The 20489-nt window shown below is 37.9% G+C and overlaps 1 protein-coding gene across 1 annotated transcript; it reads right to left on the bottom strand.

Annotated features, from left to right (window-relative positions):
• Window positions 1–676: 676 nt before the first annotated feature.
• HAUS1 (HAUS augmin like complex subunit 1) lies at window positions 677–19230 on the bottom strand. The gene is made up of 9 exons (XM_036742307.1): window positions 19030–19230; window positions 17141–17315; window positions 13453–13588; window positions 12479–12613; window positions 10441–10564; window positions 6280–6345; window positions 2980–3051; window positions 2604–2651; window positions 677–983 (listed from the first exon to the last, which is right to left on the bottom strand). The coding sequence occupies exons 1-9, from the start codon at window positions 19066–19068 to the stop codon at window positions 903–905; spliced, it is 876 nt and encodes a 291-aa protein (XP_036598202.1). The 5' UTR covers window positions 19069–19230; the 3' UTR covers window positions 677–902.
• Window positions 19231–20489: the final 1259 nt, after the last annotated feature.

Here is a 20489-nt window from a genome sequence, read left to right as displayed (position 1 = left end):
GCTCAAGTCCTACCTTCCTTCATGGAAGCCTTCCCTTACCATTGTATGTCTACAATGATCTCTCATATCTTAGAGCTTGTACAGAACTTCTAATTTATCGCCTATAAGTCAGTATACTTTGTCATAATATTCTCTAGTAGCTTCTCCAGTGCATACCTTGTTCTTTACTCAAGGTTATAGACTCTTTGCAGGTAGGAGCCCTGCACAGGAAGTCCACTTGCACTTGAAGCATAGATACATTTGTATCCTCCCATCACATCTATTTATTTTTTCTTTTTCTTTTTTAATTTTTAAATTAATTTATTTTTAGTTTTCAACATTCACTTCCATAAGATTTTGAGTTTAAAATTTTCTCCCCCTCCCCAAGACAGCATGCAATCTGATACAGGCTCTACTTATGCATTCATATTAAACACTTTCACATCAGTCATGATGTAAAGAATTGGAACTAACGGGAAGAACCACGAGAAAGAAGAAACAAAACAGCAAAAGGAGCGCAAATAGTATGCTTCCGTCTGCATTCAGACTCCAAAGTTCTTCCTCTGGATGCCATCATATCTATTTAGATAAAAACTCCTGGTTTTCATTTTTGTTGAACTGATTTATTTAAGAGGAAAGATGACAGCTACCATAATATTGACCTAGTCAATGAAATGAAGGATACCAAACCTCTGAACTGAGCACATCAGCACAGAAAACTGACAACCAAGACAATAGTTTATTTTCAATTTAAAGAAATATGTATTTGGATACAAAAAAGGCAATACATATGGGAATTTCTTTTTTTTTATATAAATAAGGACACTATCATTTCACACAAAGAACAGAGGAATAAAGGATTAGGGAACGTAGACAGAAAATAAACTCAAAAAGTTTAAGTCCTTTTCCATTCACTTTACTTTTTAGGTAAATCGATGCTTACTTTGATCTGCTAACAATTCCATCATATCCACCTTCTTTGTGAGCTCAGCATCCACGGAATTCTAAAGGAAGTATTTCAGTACATGTGATTCATGAATATCTGTTTTAATTTCCTATCTTTACTCCAAAGAAAGTTAAGAAAAAAAATACATTAAGTTCTGGTATCCCAAATAACATGAATATTTCCAGACATTTCCTGATCTATCTGCCCCTCAAAAGCTTTAGAACGTACGTAGGATGTTAGAAAGTTAATAATATGAACAGTAACTAAATCACTTCCCATCATTAATATGCTCCTTCAACTTACCTCTTGCTTCCCTCATTCCTATTAGATGTTATGAATACACAACTCTAGCTGTGCTCCCTCTTCAGTAGTTTAATTCCTACCTTCCTTAGCCATCTATTCTCCAGTGGACTGACATAATCAGATCTGTGCCTCAGGAATCTCACTTAGACAACTGTGTAGAAGGTGGACCGGAAAGGGAGAAAATTTGAGGCAGGGAGACCACTTAAGAAGGAGATGCTGCTGCTGATGATAGCTGGCATTTATATAGTAGCTACTATGTGCCAGCCACTGTGCTAAGCACTTCATGAGGGAGAATGAGGAGTGAGGAGGGGACAGTCTCATACTATGGCACATTCAAGGTAAACTGAATTGCATTTGCCCCACCTCTGGCCTTAGCTCCTTCCATTCCCTATGCTTGATAATCTTTCCTCTTATTTTACTCTACCTATTAAAAATCACACATATCCTTCAACGGTCAGCTCAACTGCTGCTTTCTCCATTAAGTATTGTCTGATGTTCTCAACCAGAAGTGGGCTGGCTCTCTTTCTTTGGAACAAACGGTACTTTCATAGGATCAAATAATTACGGGTTTAGAGTCAGCAAGGGCCTTAGTGACCATCTGGTTTAACTTCTTCATTTTATAGATGAAGAAACTAATTTTCTAGGTTTGCTAGAATCTAAGTTTAAGTGACCGGTCTCCAGGGTCATGCACTAGTACATGTCTCAGGCAGGATATGTTCACCCAGGTCTTCCTCACTCCAAGCCCAGCATACCAACCGTTCTCCAACTTTTCCATAGTAGTAGAACCCTTCAGTTTAAACAAAATTTTGGCAGAACCCTTTTAATAAAATTCTCCAAAATGACTTTTAATGCCTGTTAACAAACAACATAAAGTTCATTTAAAAACAAACTTGGGGTGTGTCAGGGTTCCTTGCAGTACAGTTTGAGAAACAATGCACTACACCAACCTACAATTTACTCATGTCTTGGATCAGTTGATAAATCTTAGCTTCCCCGTTAGATCATAAGCTTCTTGAAGGCAACATAGCATAATGGATAGAGACACTGGGCTTAGGAGTCAGAGAGATATGGATTCAAATTCTGCTTCAAAAACTTACTAGCTGCATGACCATAACCAAGTCTTCTCCCATCAGTAAAAATGAAGAAGTTGGACTTGATGACCTCTATGGCCCCTTCTAGCTCTAAATCTACAAACCATTCATCTTATAATCATCCTTGTATCTCCCTTAGCACCAAGTACAGAGACCTGCACATAGTTAGTTGCTCAATAAATTCTGCTGAATGAACAAAGAATATGTGTGTGGGGAAAACAACTCAGAGGGAACTTTATTGAACACTATAGTGCCACAATTACAGATTGAATTATGTTACATACCAGTTCTCGCTTTGCTTCTTCTATTTTCACTTGAGCAAGAGAAGGATTCTTTTAAAGAGGGAAAAAAAAGGTACATATTAGATAAAAGGAAATTTGTCAAGGTACAGGTAAATTTTAAAATGGTCTCTTTAAGCAAAAAATGTGGAAATTTTTTTGTGTGTGTTATGAATCTTCTTCAAAGGAAACTTAGGGAATATGCTCAGAAAACACACAAAGTTAAGAAACAACAGTGGTTTAACCAAATGGGAAACACATGTACTTCCCCATTAGAAGATTCTGGTAGTGAAACTAAACTCCCAGATATATGCCCATTATTTCTAAGATTGCTTTGGGACATGAAACATTTTTTAAGGTCATGACACATTGTAATAAATACCGGCATTAAGTCTAAATAGGATTCCAATCTCTTCTTCAAAGGTGCAGTCTGTTGTTTTAGTTCAGCCAGTCTCTAAGGAAATAACAGAACCAAATTACCAAAGAGCAACAGACTTTAAACGACATTTAAAGCTCAAAAAAGATACAACTAGTATAACCAAATTTCAAAAGTAACTGGAAAGAAAAACTACCAATGAAAATAGCAATTTTACAAATAGTTTAAAAGAGGAAACTGATACATCCAATATTAAAAGAGAATAGGAGTCACGCATGGGCTACATAATCTGAAAAAGGAGTGTAATGAGGGAAACAGCCAAAATTCCAATTATATGATATCTAGGAAGTATCAACTTCAGAGCCAATTAATCAAAATGAAAAATAAAAGGACAGCTAAGGTTTATAAGAGCTGCAAGACACACAAGTACAACTCTGAGAGGGAGGGAGAAAGAGAGAGAAAAGTTAGCCTTTAGAGTTGGAAATATAAACTAAGTCTAACAAAAAAGTAAAAATGAAGTAGATGTCCATCACCTGCAGGAACAACTAAACAAACTGTGGTATATGAATATGATGGGATATTATTGCACTGTAAGAAAAGGAGAATATGAAAAATTAAGAAAAACTTGAGGAAACTTGCATAAATTGATAAAGATTAAATAGAGCAGAACAAAGAGAACATACACAATGGCTGCCATAATGTAAAAAGGACAACACTGAAACACATCAGAACTCTGATCGATGCAATGACCAATCTTGACTCCAGAGGACTGAATAGGTACAGAACGTGGGACACATTACCAGGCACGGCAAATGTGTTGGTTTATTTCATTGCTTTGTTATGAGGGAGGGCTGCATGAGGATTGAGAGAGAATGGGAAGCAACAATGATTTAAAAAGCATCAATAAAACATTTTTTAAAATAACAATAAATAAAATGAATCCTAGTCTATCAAGAGCAAAACAAATAGAAAAGAAATACACAATATCAGTGGAACTACAAAGAAGAAATAAAGAGAATAGGAAGAACATTGACATGTTAGTTAATAAGCATCAAAGATGGTTTCATCAAAAAGATACACTGCAAAGAATAAACAAAAACAGCACCAACATAAAGTCACACTAAAAGCTTCCAGATAGACACCAAGACCGCCAAAGATCTCAGACGCAGTTTGCATTCTGCTGCTCAAAAACAAGAAAGCTGTACTAAAAAAGTGACATGTGGAGCCATGAGACTCAATTCCAAAACAGCTAGGTGCAGCAAAGGCAGCTAGGCAGCACAACACGTAAAAAATTGGGCCTAGAGTGTAGAAGACTTTGAGCTCAAATACAGATTCAGACTTATCAGCTGTGTGACCCTGGCCAAGGTATTTAATGCTCTTTAAAGCCTCACTTTCCTCAAACGTAAAATGGGGATGACAAACGTACCTCCCCTGCAAAACTGTTGGGAGGATCAAATGAGACAGCATTTGTGAAATGCTTATATAGCCTAGCTCATAGTAGTTGCCAGGTAAATGGTTTTTCCCCTTCCTTTTCCCTCTTCCCCCTCTAGATCCTTTGATCTGCAATGGTCTTGGAACATCTGGTAATGAAAATTCTAGCCCTCCTCCATGCTGAGGCAGGGACTCCAAGGGCTCTACTGCCAAATCAGACGTGGTGAAAAAAAATTTTGTGTTATTCAGAATTTGTCAAACACCAAAAACATCAGCATTTCCACATACAAAAACTAGAAATTATCATGAAAGTAAACCAAAGAAATCAATAAAACTTTTTTAACTAATACAGAAAAAGTGCTTATTTTTACAATGCAGCTTTAAAATTCGTACTTATACCTTTTGTTTTTATATCCCCTTCATTTCCAAATATAACCCCACACCCCACCCAAGTGAGACATCTCTTATAACAAAGGACAAAAAAAGCTGAAACTTCTGAAGAGTTCAACAAAACTAACCAACATTTCCATGGAGTCTGACAGTAAATACAATGTTTCCATAGTCTTGCACCTCTGTAAAGAAGGGAGAGGAGTGCATTTTTTCATCTCTTCTTCAGGGTTAATGAAGGTCATTATAACAATTAAGTTTCAGGAATAAAACTTATTAAAACAAAAACAGGAAGACAAAGTGGCTATGTGAACTGTAAGATACTACAAAATTCTTTCCCTTTTGGCTACTGTTTAAAATATTAAAGTCCAACTTGTTTTTTAAAATAAAAAAATCCCAACTACCTTTTAAAAAGTTTAAAAGTTCCTTTTATTATTTTTTACACCCAGTAGGGCCCAAATTCACTTCTATGTTTCTTTGATCTTTTGGGGGATCTAGTAGTGGTATCACTGGGTTGAGGGGCATGTACAATAACTTTTGGGGTATAGATTCAAATTGTTTTCCAGAATGGTTGTACCCTTTTACAGCTCCACCAACAATGGAAAAATGTATCTGTCTGCATCCCCTCCAACATATGACATTTCCTTTTTTTGTCAACTTTTGCCAATCTGATGGGTATAGGTTGGAACCTCGGAGTGGCTTTAATTTGCCTCCCTCTAATTATTAGTGACTTGGAACATTTTTTCATAACTATAGGCAGTTTGGATTTCTTCCCTTGGGAACTGTCAGGCACTATTTAGACAGACAGAGAGAAAGCATTAATCTGTACAACTTGAGAAGAAGAAAATGCTTTAGGATAAAGACAGAGCTGAGAGGCCCTACGCATAGAAGTAAGGAAACATTCTCTAGGGATAGGTCCATCAGGAACATAGGGAATAGGGAATGGGGGACAATCCAATCTAAATTCTTCCAGAATTCCCAACAGTTAAGATATCATGATCTTTGAGAAGCACTGGTCTAAATAAAATAAGTACAGAAAGAGATATATATTTTCATACATGGACAATGTGTATTTGTTTTGCTTGAATACACTTATTTCTTACATGAGACAATACTATTAGGTGTCAGGGAAAAGTTATTCAGAAGCGGGACTGCTAGGTGGCGCAGTGAGTAGAGCACTGGCCCTGGAGTCAGGAGGACCTCAGTTCAAATCTGGCCTCAGACACTTGACACACTTACTAGCTGTGTGACCTTGGGCAAGTCACTTAACCCCAATTGCCCTGCCTTCCCCCCTCAAAAAAACAAAACAAAAAAGCTATTCAGAAACAACAGTTATGTCTTTTAAAAAAAGTTTTATTAAATATTTTTAAAAGAAAGCAAAAATAAACAGTATTTTAAAATAAATCAAGTAACACACTTTTAAGGGCCATGTTAAATTCTTATATTGTTTAAGAAACAGAAGATTCATTTAGTTTAAAAGCAGCTTACCTCTGAAAGTGCCATCAATGATTGATGAGACAGAGAAGCATCCATCCCTCGAGCTAAAAGTTGCTCCTATAAAACAAAAACCAAGAACCTAAAATTCATAAGAATTATTTTTCAATTGAAAATGCTGCTATAAATTTTAGTAGCATAAGCTTTAGTAAATTTAAGCTGTAAGCCAGAGACTAAAGCACTACCCTATTCATATTCAATTACCTTTATCTATCCATTACTCATACATACTAACATATGTGATACAATATTTACCAATATAAAGCACTAATAGCTCCTGTATTATGAGATATTTTGTAGTATAAAAGAAAATTAGTGACAATGAAAATTCCACTGCTTTAAGGAAACTATCAGGGAAAGGTAACAACAAAAAGTATATTATATATGATATATAGTATCGTATATTATATATGATATGTAATATCATATAAAAATTAAACACAAAGTATAAAAAATAAAAAATAATTATTAAAAATGCACCTCATGACTCAGATCCATTAATGAAAAACAATGCCCAGAAAGAGTGCCCTAAGAACCCAGTAAGAATTTCTTCAATATTTGATAAAGGGGACACTTAACAGATAAGTAGTGAGCCATTCTATGCACTAATAAAGGCAAGTGCCCTCAGTGAAAATAAGAAGAATACTGAGAAAGTAAACTTGAAAAGTCATGAGTATGAACAATAGGGTTCTGAATAAAGAAAATCTGGAAATAACTGTTAATCTGATTAATCCCTGAAGGTAACCAGTGAGTCTGTTACATTGTCACACTGATTTAAATATAATTCACTAAGTAAGCAGGATAAGTGTACTAAGGAACATTTAAAGGGCAATGGAGCAGAACGAGAAAATTAAGTCTTTTCCATTTCAATTATCTACACTTAGGATGGTCTGCCTGCTCTTCTTATATCATATTTACTGATCTCATGGGCTGAAGCAAATATAAAACCTCACAAACACCAAACATAATAATTAACTTGGAAGAGCCAAAGAATCTATGAAGAGGCTCGCCATTGACGTCTGAGTGGGTTTGGCGCCTTCCAAATTTAGTTCATAAAAGGCAAAGAGATTAATTTGAAACTGAGAAGGCAATATTCAACATAAGTAGATCACTTAAGTATCAATAATGAGAAAAAGGCTGAGTCATCATTGCTTTCATTTATGATTTAAAATAAATGAAAAACCTCAAAAAAAATGAGAAAATCCTCTACTTAGGATTGTTACATCAAAATTTCCACATTAAAACAAAAGCAGCAAAAATTACATCGGAGGAATTTGAAGAACATCACCTTTTCCCTATTTTTGATAGGTCAAAGTTAATTTGTTAATGTTAGTACTTGGCTTTACTTTCCTCCCCTTGTAGTCCTGATTATTAATAGTCCAATTATCATCTAGTCTTGAATTCCTTTCTGCCTTTTCCTATCACTGTATACACCTTATCAAACAACAACCCAGGAATATTCACTCTGTTTACCTCCTGTAGTCCTTAAATGTTTTTTGTTGCTGTTCAACCACATTCCACTCTTTGAGATCCCATTATGGGGTTTTCTTGGCAAAGACACGGGAGTGGTTTGCCATTTCCTTCTCCAGTGCATTAAGGCAAACAGAGACTGAGTGACCTGTCTAGGGTTGCACAACTAGTAAGTGTCTGAGGCCACATTTGAATTCAGGTCTTTCTGACTCCAGGCCCAATGCTCTATCCACTGAGCCATCTAGCTCCCCAAATGCTACTTTACAGAGCTGGTAAAAGTCATATAACTGAGCTAACTGAATCCACTACTAATTTATTTTACCTGATCTCAATTTGGCCCTTACTACAGCAAGGCAAGTCCTTGTCCTCTTTCCAAAAAGTGGCTACTTCAAAACCTACCCTTTTTTTCTCAATCCTCCGTCACCCACTTTCTTAGTTGAGGACCTCAGTTTTTACTTTACTAAACAAAAAGGTCATTCACTGTGAGTTCCCTTTTCTCTCCTTCTGTGCATCCCATTACCCCTTAAAATCATCCCCTACTCTCTCCTATATTACTACCCTGATAGTAAGGTAACTGTTCTCCTTAACAAGGCCAATCCCAATCCATATTCCTTTAATCCCATACCCTCCCATCTTTTCCATCAGACTGCCTCCACTATTATCTCCTCTTTCACTAACTTTAAATCTCCCCCTAGATGCTGGTTCCTTTCCTGCTGCCTATAAACACATCCAAGTCCGTGTCATACTTACAACACATTCTCTAGACCCAATTATCCCTTCTATCATCAAATATCTGCCTCTAGTTCCTTCCCTCTTTCTTCTAAACTCTTAGCAATTAAACTTTTAATTTTATCTTAGATCAGACACCTGATCATGTTACCTCCCAACTCAATAAACTCTAATGGCTCCCTATTACCTCTAAGTCCAGATATAAATACCTTTTGGCATTTAAAGTGCTCTACAGGTCATCTGGCCCCTTTTTCTCTTTCCAGACTTCTTACACATTATTCCTCTCCACACACCCTCATCTAGGCACACTGGTTGCTCCATATGCACAATGCACGCTCTCTCTCTCATCTCGATGCATTTGCACTGGCTACTCCCATGCTTGGAATGCAGAAGCCTTTTAGAATCCCTGGTTTCTTTCAAGACTCAGTTCAAACATTCCCTCTCAAGTTACCTTATATTTACTCTGAATATAATTATTAGGTACACATCTCATATATTAGAAACTGAGCTTCTTCAAGACAGAAACTGTTCTTGCCTTTTTTTTTTTAAATCCCTAGCATTAACCAGAGAGCTTGGGACAGAGTACACATGTAAGAAATCTTTGACGGGAATCAGTCAAATAATAATCATTGCCTGATTGGAAGATCTATGGCCCTCAGATGTTTAATATTTTTATCAATGATTTGAATGAAAGCACAAGTGGAATGTATATCCAATCTACAGATGACATACAGTTAGGAACAAACACTGAATGAATGACAGAGAGATGATCCAAAATAACAGTTTGAAATGATAGCCTTATCTATTAAGATATAATTTAACAGAGATAAATATTGTCTTGCACTTGGATTCAAAAAGTCAATTTCAAATCAAGATGTTCTGAAGAGTACAAGATGAGAGGACCATGGCCAGCTAGTGAATCTGAGAAAGTTCCGGGGATTTTAGTGGACTGCAATCTGAAACAGAAACCCAAAATTCTAATACAATTTTTGGCTGCACCAAAAGACATACTATTCAGGATAAGACAGGCAACAGTCTGTTGGTCAGATCCCATTCAGAGTACTATTTTTATTTCTGGGTTCCACGTTTTAGGAAGCAAACTTCTAAGTCTGTGAGCATCTAGAAAGCAGTCAAAATGGTGAAGGGCTCTGAGATCATGCCATGTAAGGATCAGCTGGAGGAACTGCATTAACAAGAAAAAGGCTGGGGAGGGGGGGTGGGAATGATAGCAGTATTGAACTTTTTCTGGTTGGCCTCAGAGGGCAGAACAAGGAACAATGCATGGGAAGGCACAGAGGGGTATATCAGTTTTGATATCAACAATAACTTCCTAACAGAGCTATCCCAAAGTGAAATGGCCTGCCTCTTCAAGCAAATGCTAGATGGCCACTTGGGTAGGTTGAAGAGGGCACGCTGAATGTGTGAGTTAACTAGATAGCTTCTGAGGTCCCTAGATTTTATTACCTTAGGCAAGATCCTTTCTGAGCCTCAATTTTCTCATCTTTAACATAGGGATGAGAGGTATAAAGAATAGAGTCAGTCCCAATCAGGAAGATCTGAGTTCATTTCCTGCCTCTAACACATACTGACTGGAAATCTGGCCCTGGACATATCACTGCTTCAGGTACCCCTACGACTATAAGTTATACAGCAGGTGCCAATCTTCATCAGGTAGAGAGTTTGCTCACTGGGAGTTCCCTATACCAAGAAAATTACAGATCCAGTATTGCTTTCCCCCCACTGCCTCCCCAAGAAGTTACTCCTTCTCTCACAGGGTTGCTGTGAGGAAAGTCCTTTATAAATTTTAAAGTGCCATGTTAGAGTGAATTTTTTAAAAATTATTTTCTTCTGAGCAGAAATCCTCAGACTCTTAGTATCCCACTACCCTGAAGTCTGAAATTCTCAAGGAAATGAAATCATAGCAGAAACTGATTAGATTCAGTCCTTTATACAAACCTCTGCAGCTTTAATTCTTAACCTGAGGTCATCAGATTTGGCCTTTAGAAAATCTATATTCGAAATTCGACTGTCGACTTTGGCTTTTTCCATGGAAAGATGCAGCTCTGCTTTCTTGAGGTCCCTTTAAAAGTTAAAGTTTCCTTCATTTGAATGCAGTATATATTTTTTAAAAGCAATGAACAGTTTTTATATTCAATTTTCTATTATCCATTTGTGGAATATCTATTTTGTTGACTATATGCAGTAATTTTAGATCCCAAGCTGGCTTTCTCTAGCCACCCAACATACTCCTGGTTACCTCCCCCACATTGGCAGTTGGTGTTTTGCTCAGAGAATGCAAATTAAGGTTAATATCACGTCAAACATACTTGGGAAAGTAAATCTGCTGTCTCCTAAAAGTCATGAAATACATTCCAAAACTACTTTAAATTAATATTTAATGTACCCTATTGTGGATCCAGTATCATGACAACAGTGTACAGAATTGGAGAGAGAGACCCTGAAACAACTTTTTTATTTTTGGAAACAGATATGGTATTTTATTAGTGTTTCATTTATTATCAAAATTAAGAAATCCCAGTGTTATCAGTTGAATGAATTAATGGGCTGCATTAGATAAAACTGTTCAAACAAATAAACAATTCTAAATACAAGAATATTTGACACGTAGACTATTTAAGATTACAATAAATTTCTGTTCTAGTATAGTTTGTAAGGATGAGAAAGAATAAGAATATCATTTAATTATCACGTATATAAAAATACGGATGAATGTATTCTTTTTTTTTGTTTTTTGTTTTTTTTTTTGGATGTATTCTTTAGATAAGTAAATAATGAAGTTTCAGTCTATTTTTAATTGTCAATCATTTATTAAATGTCTACTACATACAAGACATTGTGAATGATTTTCTAAGTTTCCCTCAACTTTTAATGTGCATTTTGCATATGCAAAATGCCTCTCTTTCACCTCCCTGCTTCTGCGAAAAGAGAAAAAGAATGAAAAATACTGCCACCAATTTGCTATGTGACTGAACAAATTGCTTTCCCTCTCCAGGCCCATTTTCTCTTCTGTAAAAATGAGAGTGTTAAATTCAATGATCTCTAAGGTTTCTTCCAACTCTAAAAATTACATGAATCTATCACACTGACAGAGCCAGGAGGTACCCCTATGAGTATATATCCAGATGGAATAAAGCGCATGTACCTCCACAGATACCAAAGTATATACTGCAGCAGTTTTTGTGAAAATAAAGAACTAGAAATAAAGTAAATGTTTATCAATTGGAAATGGCTAAACAAACTGTAGTACATGAATATAACGGAATAATGTCAGAAATAACAAATGTGATAAAAACAAAAATATGGCAAGATCTACATGAACTGAGGCAGAATAAAGTAAGCAAAGCCAAGAAAACAATACATGCAATTACTATAAAAATGTAATCAGAAAGAACCACCAAAAAAATCAGAAGTGAATGCCACAAAAATTATAAAAAACAAGTATGGATCAAAAAAGGAGATATGAAAAGACATACTCATTCTATGGCTTTGCAAAGGTTGGTGTTTCTCAAACGTTGTAAACTGACATATTTCAGACTTTTTCAATGTATTGATCTGCTATGCTGATTTTTCCCCCTTTTTTTTGGTCTCTAAAAAATACTATTTGTTATATGGGATGGCTCTCTGGGGAGAGAAGGGGAAGGAAGACTGATAGAAATTATGGCAATATTAAAAAAACCAAACCCTAAAAACATAAACACTTTTTTAAAAACGCACATGTTCACCAAAATATTATTGTACATATTAACAGAATTTTCTGTCCCTTAACATCCCCAAGTTCCTAAGCCCACCAATAGGGGTTCAAAAGAAAATGCATGTTACCAAGGAACGAAGTAAATACACAAAGAAATGGGCAAACATGTACTAGAAAATGGCAGCTCTAAATCATATAAACTTGCCCCAAATTAGTGATCACACAATATTCCATTCCGCATTTACCAATTAAGACAGCTACTATGTCCCCTCATTTACTCACTCTCTTAGACATTTTTCTAGTATTAGAGTTGCAGTTAGATTTTTTCCAAGTTTGCTCAATTCAACCTCCATTTCTTCACTTCTGGCTTTGGTGCGAAAAAGATCAGCAGCCAAACTATTCACTGCAGGGATAAAACTAAAGACAAAAATACGATCACATTAACTGGAGATTTGATGCTCCACAGAGACCAACAATCATACAATTACTTATTTCTAAAAATCCCTTTTGGCCCACTTCCCTGAATAAGAAGAACGAGTCTTTTCAAGTCAAAAGACCTGAGTGCCAGTTAATGTGCTGATATCTTCCAGCTGTGTAACACTGGCCAGGTCACCTAACCTCTCTGAGCTTCACTTTTTTTTTATAAACCTTAAAGCACTCCATAAATGTGTTATTATGTTAACCATTAATCATCTGCCTGTGAAATACTCATTTTGAAAATTAACCCTGTATGGATTCTTATAATCTGAACACACATACCATTCATTCTCTAGGTGCTCAGGAATACACACATGCTCACTGGATGAAGTGTGGAGCTCCCTCCCCCTTGAAGAGTAACAGGGGCAAGAAAGCTCAGAGGACAAGAACCTTTCAACCACGGACCCAGGGTCATCTGATCTGCTGCTTTTCTTATTGTTTTTAGGGAATGATGCTAGTACTCCATAATCTTCCAAATAAGGAGACATGAAAGTCATTCAAATGTTTGCTGAAATTAAATGAAATGAACAGAGCTAAAAAAAATGATGTTTGGTCCTGGGAGAGAAAAAAGTTATTACTTAATTTATGAATCATCTGATGCCCTATATTAATTTGAACTAATGTACCTGTTCATTAGCTCATGGAAAATAAACATTTGACTAAACTCACTTTTTAGCCTGTATCATCATTATTCTAAAGTGAACACTTCTCAGAATGAAAAAGTCACTAAATCAATACCTTCTGGGGCAATTCATTGGCAGGTATTACAACTGACTTACCTAGCTAGGGAGGTATCCTTTGTTTCAAGCACCAGTGCACTGTCAACTAAAGCATTGAGATAGCTGCTTCCAATACTAGAAAGACTGGTGAAAGACAAATTGACACTTTCCATGAGAAGATCTTGAAGATACTTGGCTGAAAGATTAAAAAAAAAAAAATCTCATAATGAATAGCAAAACTATTGTAAATTACAATCTAAATCAACTCTTAACTTATTATTCCTGCATTTCTACCACCCCTTTTAAGCACCTTAGGCACATTCTGACAGTAACCCTTACATTTTCATGGGTAGCAAATATTGAACATTTATAATATAGAACCTACCATGTGCCAGGTACTGTACTAAGTACTTTACATAAATTATGTAATACTGACAACCCTAGGAAGTAGGTCCTATTATTACCCCCAGAGGAAACTGAGGCAAAGAGAGGTTAAGTGATTTGTCCAGAGGCACAGAGCTAATAAATCTGTAAGGCCAAATATGAACTCAAGTCTTCCTGATGTCAGGCTGTTTCAACAATCCAGCTAGCAGCTGCTGTGGGGGTGTAAAACCAACAACAACCAGCTCACAGAACACTGCAAGCCCAGGTTCTTTTGATCTGCTTTACTAAGGAAAGCAATGTTAAGGGGTTACCAATCTTACTTTAATCCAGCATACAAATATCATTCACTCAAGTTCAGGGGGAAAAGCCAGACTTGAGGAAGGAATAACATACACATTCAGTTGGGTGTCTTACTCCACAGGAAAGTAGGGGAAATGGGGTAAAAAAGAGGGGATGATAGAAGGGAGGGCAGATAGGGAGAGGAGGTAATCAAACCCAAACACTTGAAAGGGACAAGGTCAAGGGAGAGAATTGAATAAAGGGGAACAGGAGCAATTATACATATATACATATATATACATATATATATATTCCCTTCAACTACTCTAATACTGAGAAAGGTCTCATGAATTACACACATCATCTTTCCATGTAGGAATGTAAACAAAACAGTTCAGATTCAGTAAGTCCCTTATGATTTCTCTTTCCTGTTTACCTTTTCATACTTTTCTTGATTCTTTTATTTGAAAGTCAAATTTTTTATTCAGCTCTGGTCTTTTCATTGAGAAAGCTTTAAAGTACTCTACTTTATTGAAAATCCAAATTTTGCCTTGGAGCGTTATACTCAAGTTCTGCTGAGTAGGTGATTCTTGGTTTTAATCCTAGCTCCTCTGACCTCCAGAATATCATATTCCAAGCCCTGTGATCCCTTAATGTAGAAGCTACTAGATCTTGTGTTATCCTGTGTTTCCACAATACTCAAATTGTTTCTTTCTGGCTGCTTGTAGAATTTTCTCCTTTACCTGGGAACTCTGGAATTTGGTGACAACATCCCTAGGAGTTTTCTTTTTGGGATCTTTTTCAAGAGGTGATCTGTGGATTCCTTCAATTTCTATTTTACTGTCTGGTTCTAGCATACCAGAGCAGTTTTCCTTGAGAATTTCTTGAAAGATGATGTCTCGGCTCTTTTTTTGACCATAGCTTTCAGGTAGTCTAATAATTTTAAAATTAGCTCTCCTGGATCTAGTCTCCAGGTCAGTGGTTTTTCCAATGAGATATTTCACCTGGTTCCATTTTCCATTTTTTCATTCCTTCAGGTCTCTTTTATAATACCCTGATTTCTCATAAAGTCACTAGCTTCCACTTGCTCCAATCTAATTTTTAAGGTGGCATTTTCTTCAGTGGTCTTTTGGACCTCCTTTCCCATTTGGATAATTCTGCCTTTCAAGGCATTCTTCTCCTCAATGGCTTTTTGGAGCTCTTTTGACATTTGAGTTAGTCTATTTTTAAGGTGTTATTTTCTTCAGTATTTTTGTGGTCTTCCTTAGCAAGCTGTTGACTTGCTTTTCATGATTTTCTTGCATCACTCTCATTTCTCTTCCCAATTTTTCCTCTACTTCTCTTACTTGCTTTTCCAAATCCTTTTTGAGCTCTTCCATGACATGAGACCAATTTATAGTTTCCTTGGAGGCTTTTGATGTAGGCTCTTTGACTTTGTTCACTTCTTCTGGCTATGTGTTGTGGTCTTCTTTGTCACCAAAAAAAAGATTCTAAAGTCTGACTCTGTTTTTGCTGCCTGTTCATGTTCCCAACCAACTACTTGACCCTTAAGCTTTTTATCAGGGCATAACTACTTGTACAGAGTACTTTGTCCCATGTTTTAGGTCCAAGTACTGCTGTTTTCAGAGCTACTGCTACACAGCAGTGCTCCTCCTCCCCCAAGAACCACCAACCAGGACCTCAACCCAGATCCAAGCAGGACCAAGCTGCCTCTGTGCCAGCAAAGCACTCCTTGCACTCCTGCTCCTATTCTCGGCTTGATTCCTCCCAGTGTGTGAGCCAGGGACTCCAGAAGCAGCTGATGCTGGAGCTCAGGAAGCAGCTGCAGGAACTTGCTGCTGTTGCCACCACCACCACGCCACCTCTGCCACACCCAAGGCTGCTCTCTAACCAATTCAGAAGTTTTCCCACTAACCTGCTCTGTGGTCTTTGATGTTTGCAGGTCTAGAAGTCTGGTAACTGCCACAGCTCAATGATTTATGGCCCTCAGGCCTGCTCTGCCTGACTCCTGGTCTGGTTGGTCCTGGCGCTCCCAGCACAGTGCAATACATCCTTCCCAGGGACCATCCAGGCTGTCCTGGGCTGTAGACCTGCTTCCCTCTGCTATTTCGTGGGTTCTGCAGCTCTAGAATTTGTTCAGAGCCATTTTTTACAGGTGTTTGGAGGGATTTGGGGGACAGCTTAAACCAGTCCCTGCTTTCCAGCTACCATCTTGGCTCCGCCCCCTGACACCATAGCTTTCTTCCTTGAGCTAAGTAAGAAGAGGTGATTTGCTCTCAAATATTGAAAAGTTTGTAGATTCGAAAGATCTGTACAATTACTATTAGACAGTCCGGCAATTAATATCCTTACTGACTTCCCATATTCACAAAACACTATGCTAGGTCACGTGAGTGATACCAAGAATAAGACATGGTCTCTGCCCCCAAGAAGCTTCCCATCTACTCAGAGAGATAAATATATATACAACTAATAATACAAAATAGTATAGGCCAAATAGTACACGAAGGAGGTTTAAAATGCCATGAGAATTCTGTGAAGGGAGAGATCATGTGCAGTCAAAGGGATCAAGAGGCATTTTTGGAAGAGGCTGGCATTGGAAGTGGGTTTTGAAGTGTAGGTAACTTCTACAATGTCTATAAGGTGAAGAGAAATGGTACATTGGAAAAGAGTGAAAGTGGGAAATCAGAAATACCAGGTTGAAATCCAAGTTCTATCATTACTCTAAATTATCCTGAGTAAATCATCTAATCCCTCTGGACCTCAGTTTCTTCATCTATAAAATAAGGATTTTGGAACAGATGGCTTCTAACATCTTTTCTAATTTTCTATGATTTAACTCCTCTGCATTTCACACAAAAATAAAGCTTACTGAGGGCAGCTAGGTAGTGCAGTGATTAGAGCACCGGCCCTGGAGTCAGGAGGACCTCAGTTCAAATCCAGCCTCAGACACTTGACACACTTACTAGCTGCGTGACCTTGGGCAAGTCACTTAACCCCAATTGCCCTGCCTTCCCCCCTCAAAAAAAAAATAAAGCTAATTTAGTTTTACAAAAATCAGTGAAGATTCCAGAGTTAAACTCACCTTCTGATTCATATTCTCTCGCCTTCTGTTTCAAGTCTTCTATTACCAAGGAGGCATCTCTGTCTCGTGCTCTGTTACATTGTGAAAGGTGATGTAAGATATCTGTGGTCCGTGGATTCACTTCATATTTCGGAATGGGCTGGTCACCAAAAATCTTTTTCAACCATGAGGCAATCTGATTATTGAAAGGAATACCCACATTATAAACATTTTAATAGCTAACACACATAGTACTTGAGCTTTGCAAAGTACTTATCATTTAATCATCACATACATTTAATATTTGATGCTCACAAACCTGTGAAGTTGGCACTCTTATTATCCTCATTTTACAAACAAAGAAACTGAGAATGACAGAGGTTAAGTGAATTGTCCAGGATCACAACTAGTAAGTGACTGAGGCAGGTTTCCAACTCTGGATTTCTTGACTCAAGTCCATCATTATTTAACTACAGAGCAACCAGGATATCAATGAAAAGGTGACTAAAAGCCACCTACTTATCTCTAGAGGTACCATAGGTTTCCAGTGTAGTTTATTAATGCTTAATGGGCATTCATTTCAGGAATAAACTATCCAGAAATAATCTGGAAACAAGAAATAACATACCAACACAAAACTCCAAGAATATGGTCTACCCCACAACAAAGCAATTTCTTTTTTTTTTAAGTCATTTCCTTAAATTTTTTAAAAGGCCACGTACCAAGCTTTCAAGTAATATGAGCAAATGAAATAACCTTTGTACCTTACTTTGCAAACCGTTAAAGCCAATATAAATACAACCGTAATAGTTTTCTTTATGTGAGGTTTGAGTGAAGAGGCTGCAAATACTCCACAACTGTGTAACTCTTAGACAAAAGTAACGGGGAAAAAAGGAGAAGGAAGGTAAAGAGGACAGTATCATGATACAGCAAAAAAAAGAAAAAAGAAAAAAATTGCTATATCCTGAGTCAGAGCACCTGAGTTGGAATCCTAGTTCTGCTCGTCACTTTACTACCTGTGTGAACTTGAGTAAATGAATTGTTCACTCTCCCCCTTACACTCTGTGACCCAGCTAAATAAATACAATCCTTAAATAAATAAAAATATAAAAAATCTAATAAATAAATAAAATCTTTCAATAAGACACCCCACCTCCGAGCCTTTGTACTACAGGTTGTCCCCCTGTCCCTTGCCTGGAACGCTTAAGCCCTTCACACTCAGACGTCTCCGTTTTCCTGACTTTCTTCCAGACTCAGCTCAAATACGACCTTCTGCAGGAGCCCCTTTGTAGCGCCCCCAACTGCGAGTGTCTTCCCCTCCCAGATTATCTTCCATCTTCTCTTTACATATTTTGTACTTACCTAATCTCCCCCGTTAAATGTCCAATGAATAGATGCCCTAACCTCTGAATAACTGAATGAAGAGATAAATCCTTGCGCCCATTTCTGAACTCCTCGCGATCTGCCCCATTAATCTAATTCCGCTGCGGTTTCTCCCCCTACCCTTTCTGGAAAAAGAGTCAGCTGGGTGAGGCGACGCCCCAATTGCTTTGCAGCTGGGGGGGAGGGGGCGGGGGAGGGGAAAAGAGAAGCTTGATAATGGAAAGAGGCGGAGGAGGAAACGAGGGTTTGGCCGTAAAAGCCTCCAAATCCCCTTGCCCCGGCCTCCTGGGCCACGCTCTAGTAATCTAAAAATGAACATTTATGAAGCGCCTACTGTGTGTCAGGCACTGTGCTAAAAGAAAATACGCCTGAATACGTTTCCAATCTGCTGGGAGATGGGGCTGGATGCGGCTGGGGAAGAGGCTCAGAAAAGGCGCTTGGAGATCTCAGATTGGGGGATGGGGGAGGGGATTGTACACCAAGGTCCAGTCTCGTAGGAGGGGTCCCGCGGCCCCTACTCCCGGTACCTCGTCAGCCTTTTTCTCCTCCTCCTCCGGTCTGTCCATAGCCTCCGCCCAAAAGGTACTGGGCTCCCGCCACGGCCCGTGATGCTCCGCGCCACCCGCTCCGCCTCCAACCGGACAACTTCCAGTTAAGCACGAAGGGGCGCTCGCGCCTGGGAGGGAGGGGAAGGGGCCGCATGCGACTTTTCCGGCGGAGTGCCCCTCCCCCACGGGCCTTTCTGGGAGTTGTAGTTCGTTCATGGGCCACCGGAAATGGTTCTGGCTTTCAAGACACGCCTACCTCCTTCCAGCGGCCGTTCCCTTGTTGGCCCGGAAGGCTTATGCGCAAAACTCTAATCTGCATTGATCTTGTTCTCCTTTCTTTTCTTTATTTACTTTCCTTCCCCGATTTTTTTTCTACTAGAAGCCTTTTCTCCTAAGAATGCCTGCACTTCCTATTAGTGCATAAACTTTTCACTTTATTTTTCTTTAATTTTTGCGTAGTTTGGGTTTTTTGTTTTGTTTGCAACTGGGCCAATAAGGAAAAATGTTTTGCGTTACTCCAGATGTACAATTGATAAATTTCATGCCTTCACAGGTGTGTAAGAGAGGCGACGGAGAATTTGGATCTCAAAATTTTTAAAGATGAATGTTAAAAGTAAAAAAGTAATTAGGAAATATGTAATGAAATGAAAATGTAATAAGGAAAGAAAGAATGTACTTTTTTGTGCTTTGTTTAGCAAATGAGATTTTGGTGGGCATCAATCATAAAAAGTGGAAGTTGAAAATCCAGTTAAAATAAAACACTATTCTGCTTCCTGCTCCCAGTGATGCTTATTGCCTGTAAACCCTTAAATTTACGCAAATCACTTAATTCCCCTAGTCCTGTTTCTTCACGGTAAAATGAGGTAAATGGACTAGATTGGTGATCTCTATAATCTCAGTAACTTTGCCTCCCATCCAATTCCAACCAGAAAGGACAACAGTCTCTCTAGGCATTGTCTACTAGATTATATGCTCTCTGAGAGCAGGCACTATTATGTACTTTTGTATTCCCCTGCTTAGCTGACACTAGTTCTATGTTAAATCAATAAATATGCCAACTTCTGAAAAAATGAACAAACAGATAAATCCTTGTGCCCATTTCTAAACTTCTAGTAGTTTCCCCCATTAAACTTCAGCAGCTTTTTGTCCCTGTATCCCTTCTATAAGTTGTCAGTAAGATTTCCAGATGTAAGTCAAGGCAACTAACTACAATGTGCCAGGCATTGTACTAAGCATTGAGGATACAAAGAGACAAAAATAGTTCCTGCCTTCATGGAGTTCACAAGCTCCTGGGTAAGTGTTTCATAGATAATGCAGGAGGCCCTGGAGTTTCTGGGCTCCAGCCTCTAACAGATTCACTCTTGATCTGGTCAGACAGGAAGGACAGGAAGATAACTTCAATGTTGGAGGGGTCAACAATCTTACTTTATTCTAATCTA

This window comes from Trichosurus vulpecula, chromosome 1 (genome assembly GCF_011100635.1).
Source record: "Trichosurus vulpecula isolate mTriVul1 chromosome 1, mTriVul1.pri, whole genome shotgun sequence".
Taxonomy (NCBI): domain Eukaryota; kingdom Metazoa; phylum Chordata; class Mammalia; order Diprotodontia; family Phalangeridae; genus Trichosurus; species Trichosurus vulpecula.
Note: the sequence above shows the minus strand (reverse complement) of the source record. Positions and strands in the feature narration are given on the sequence as shown.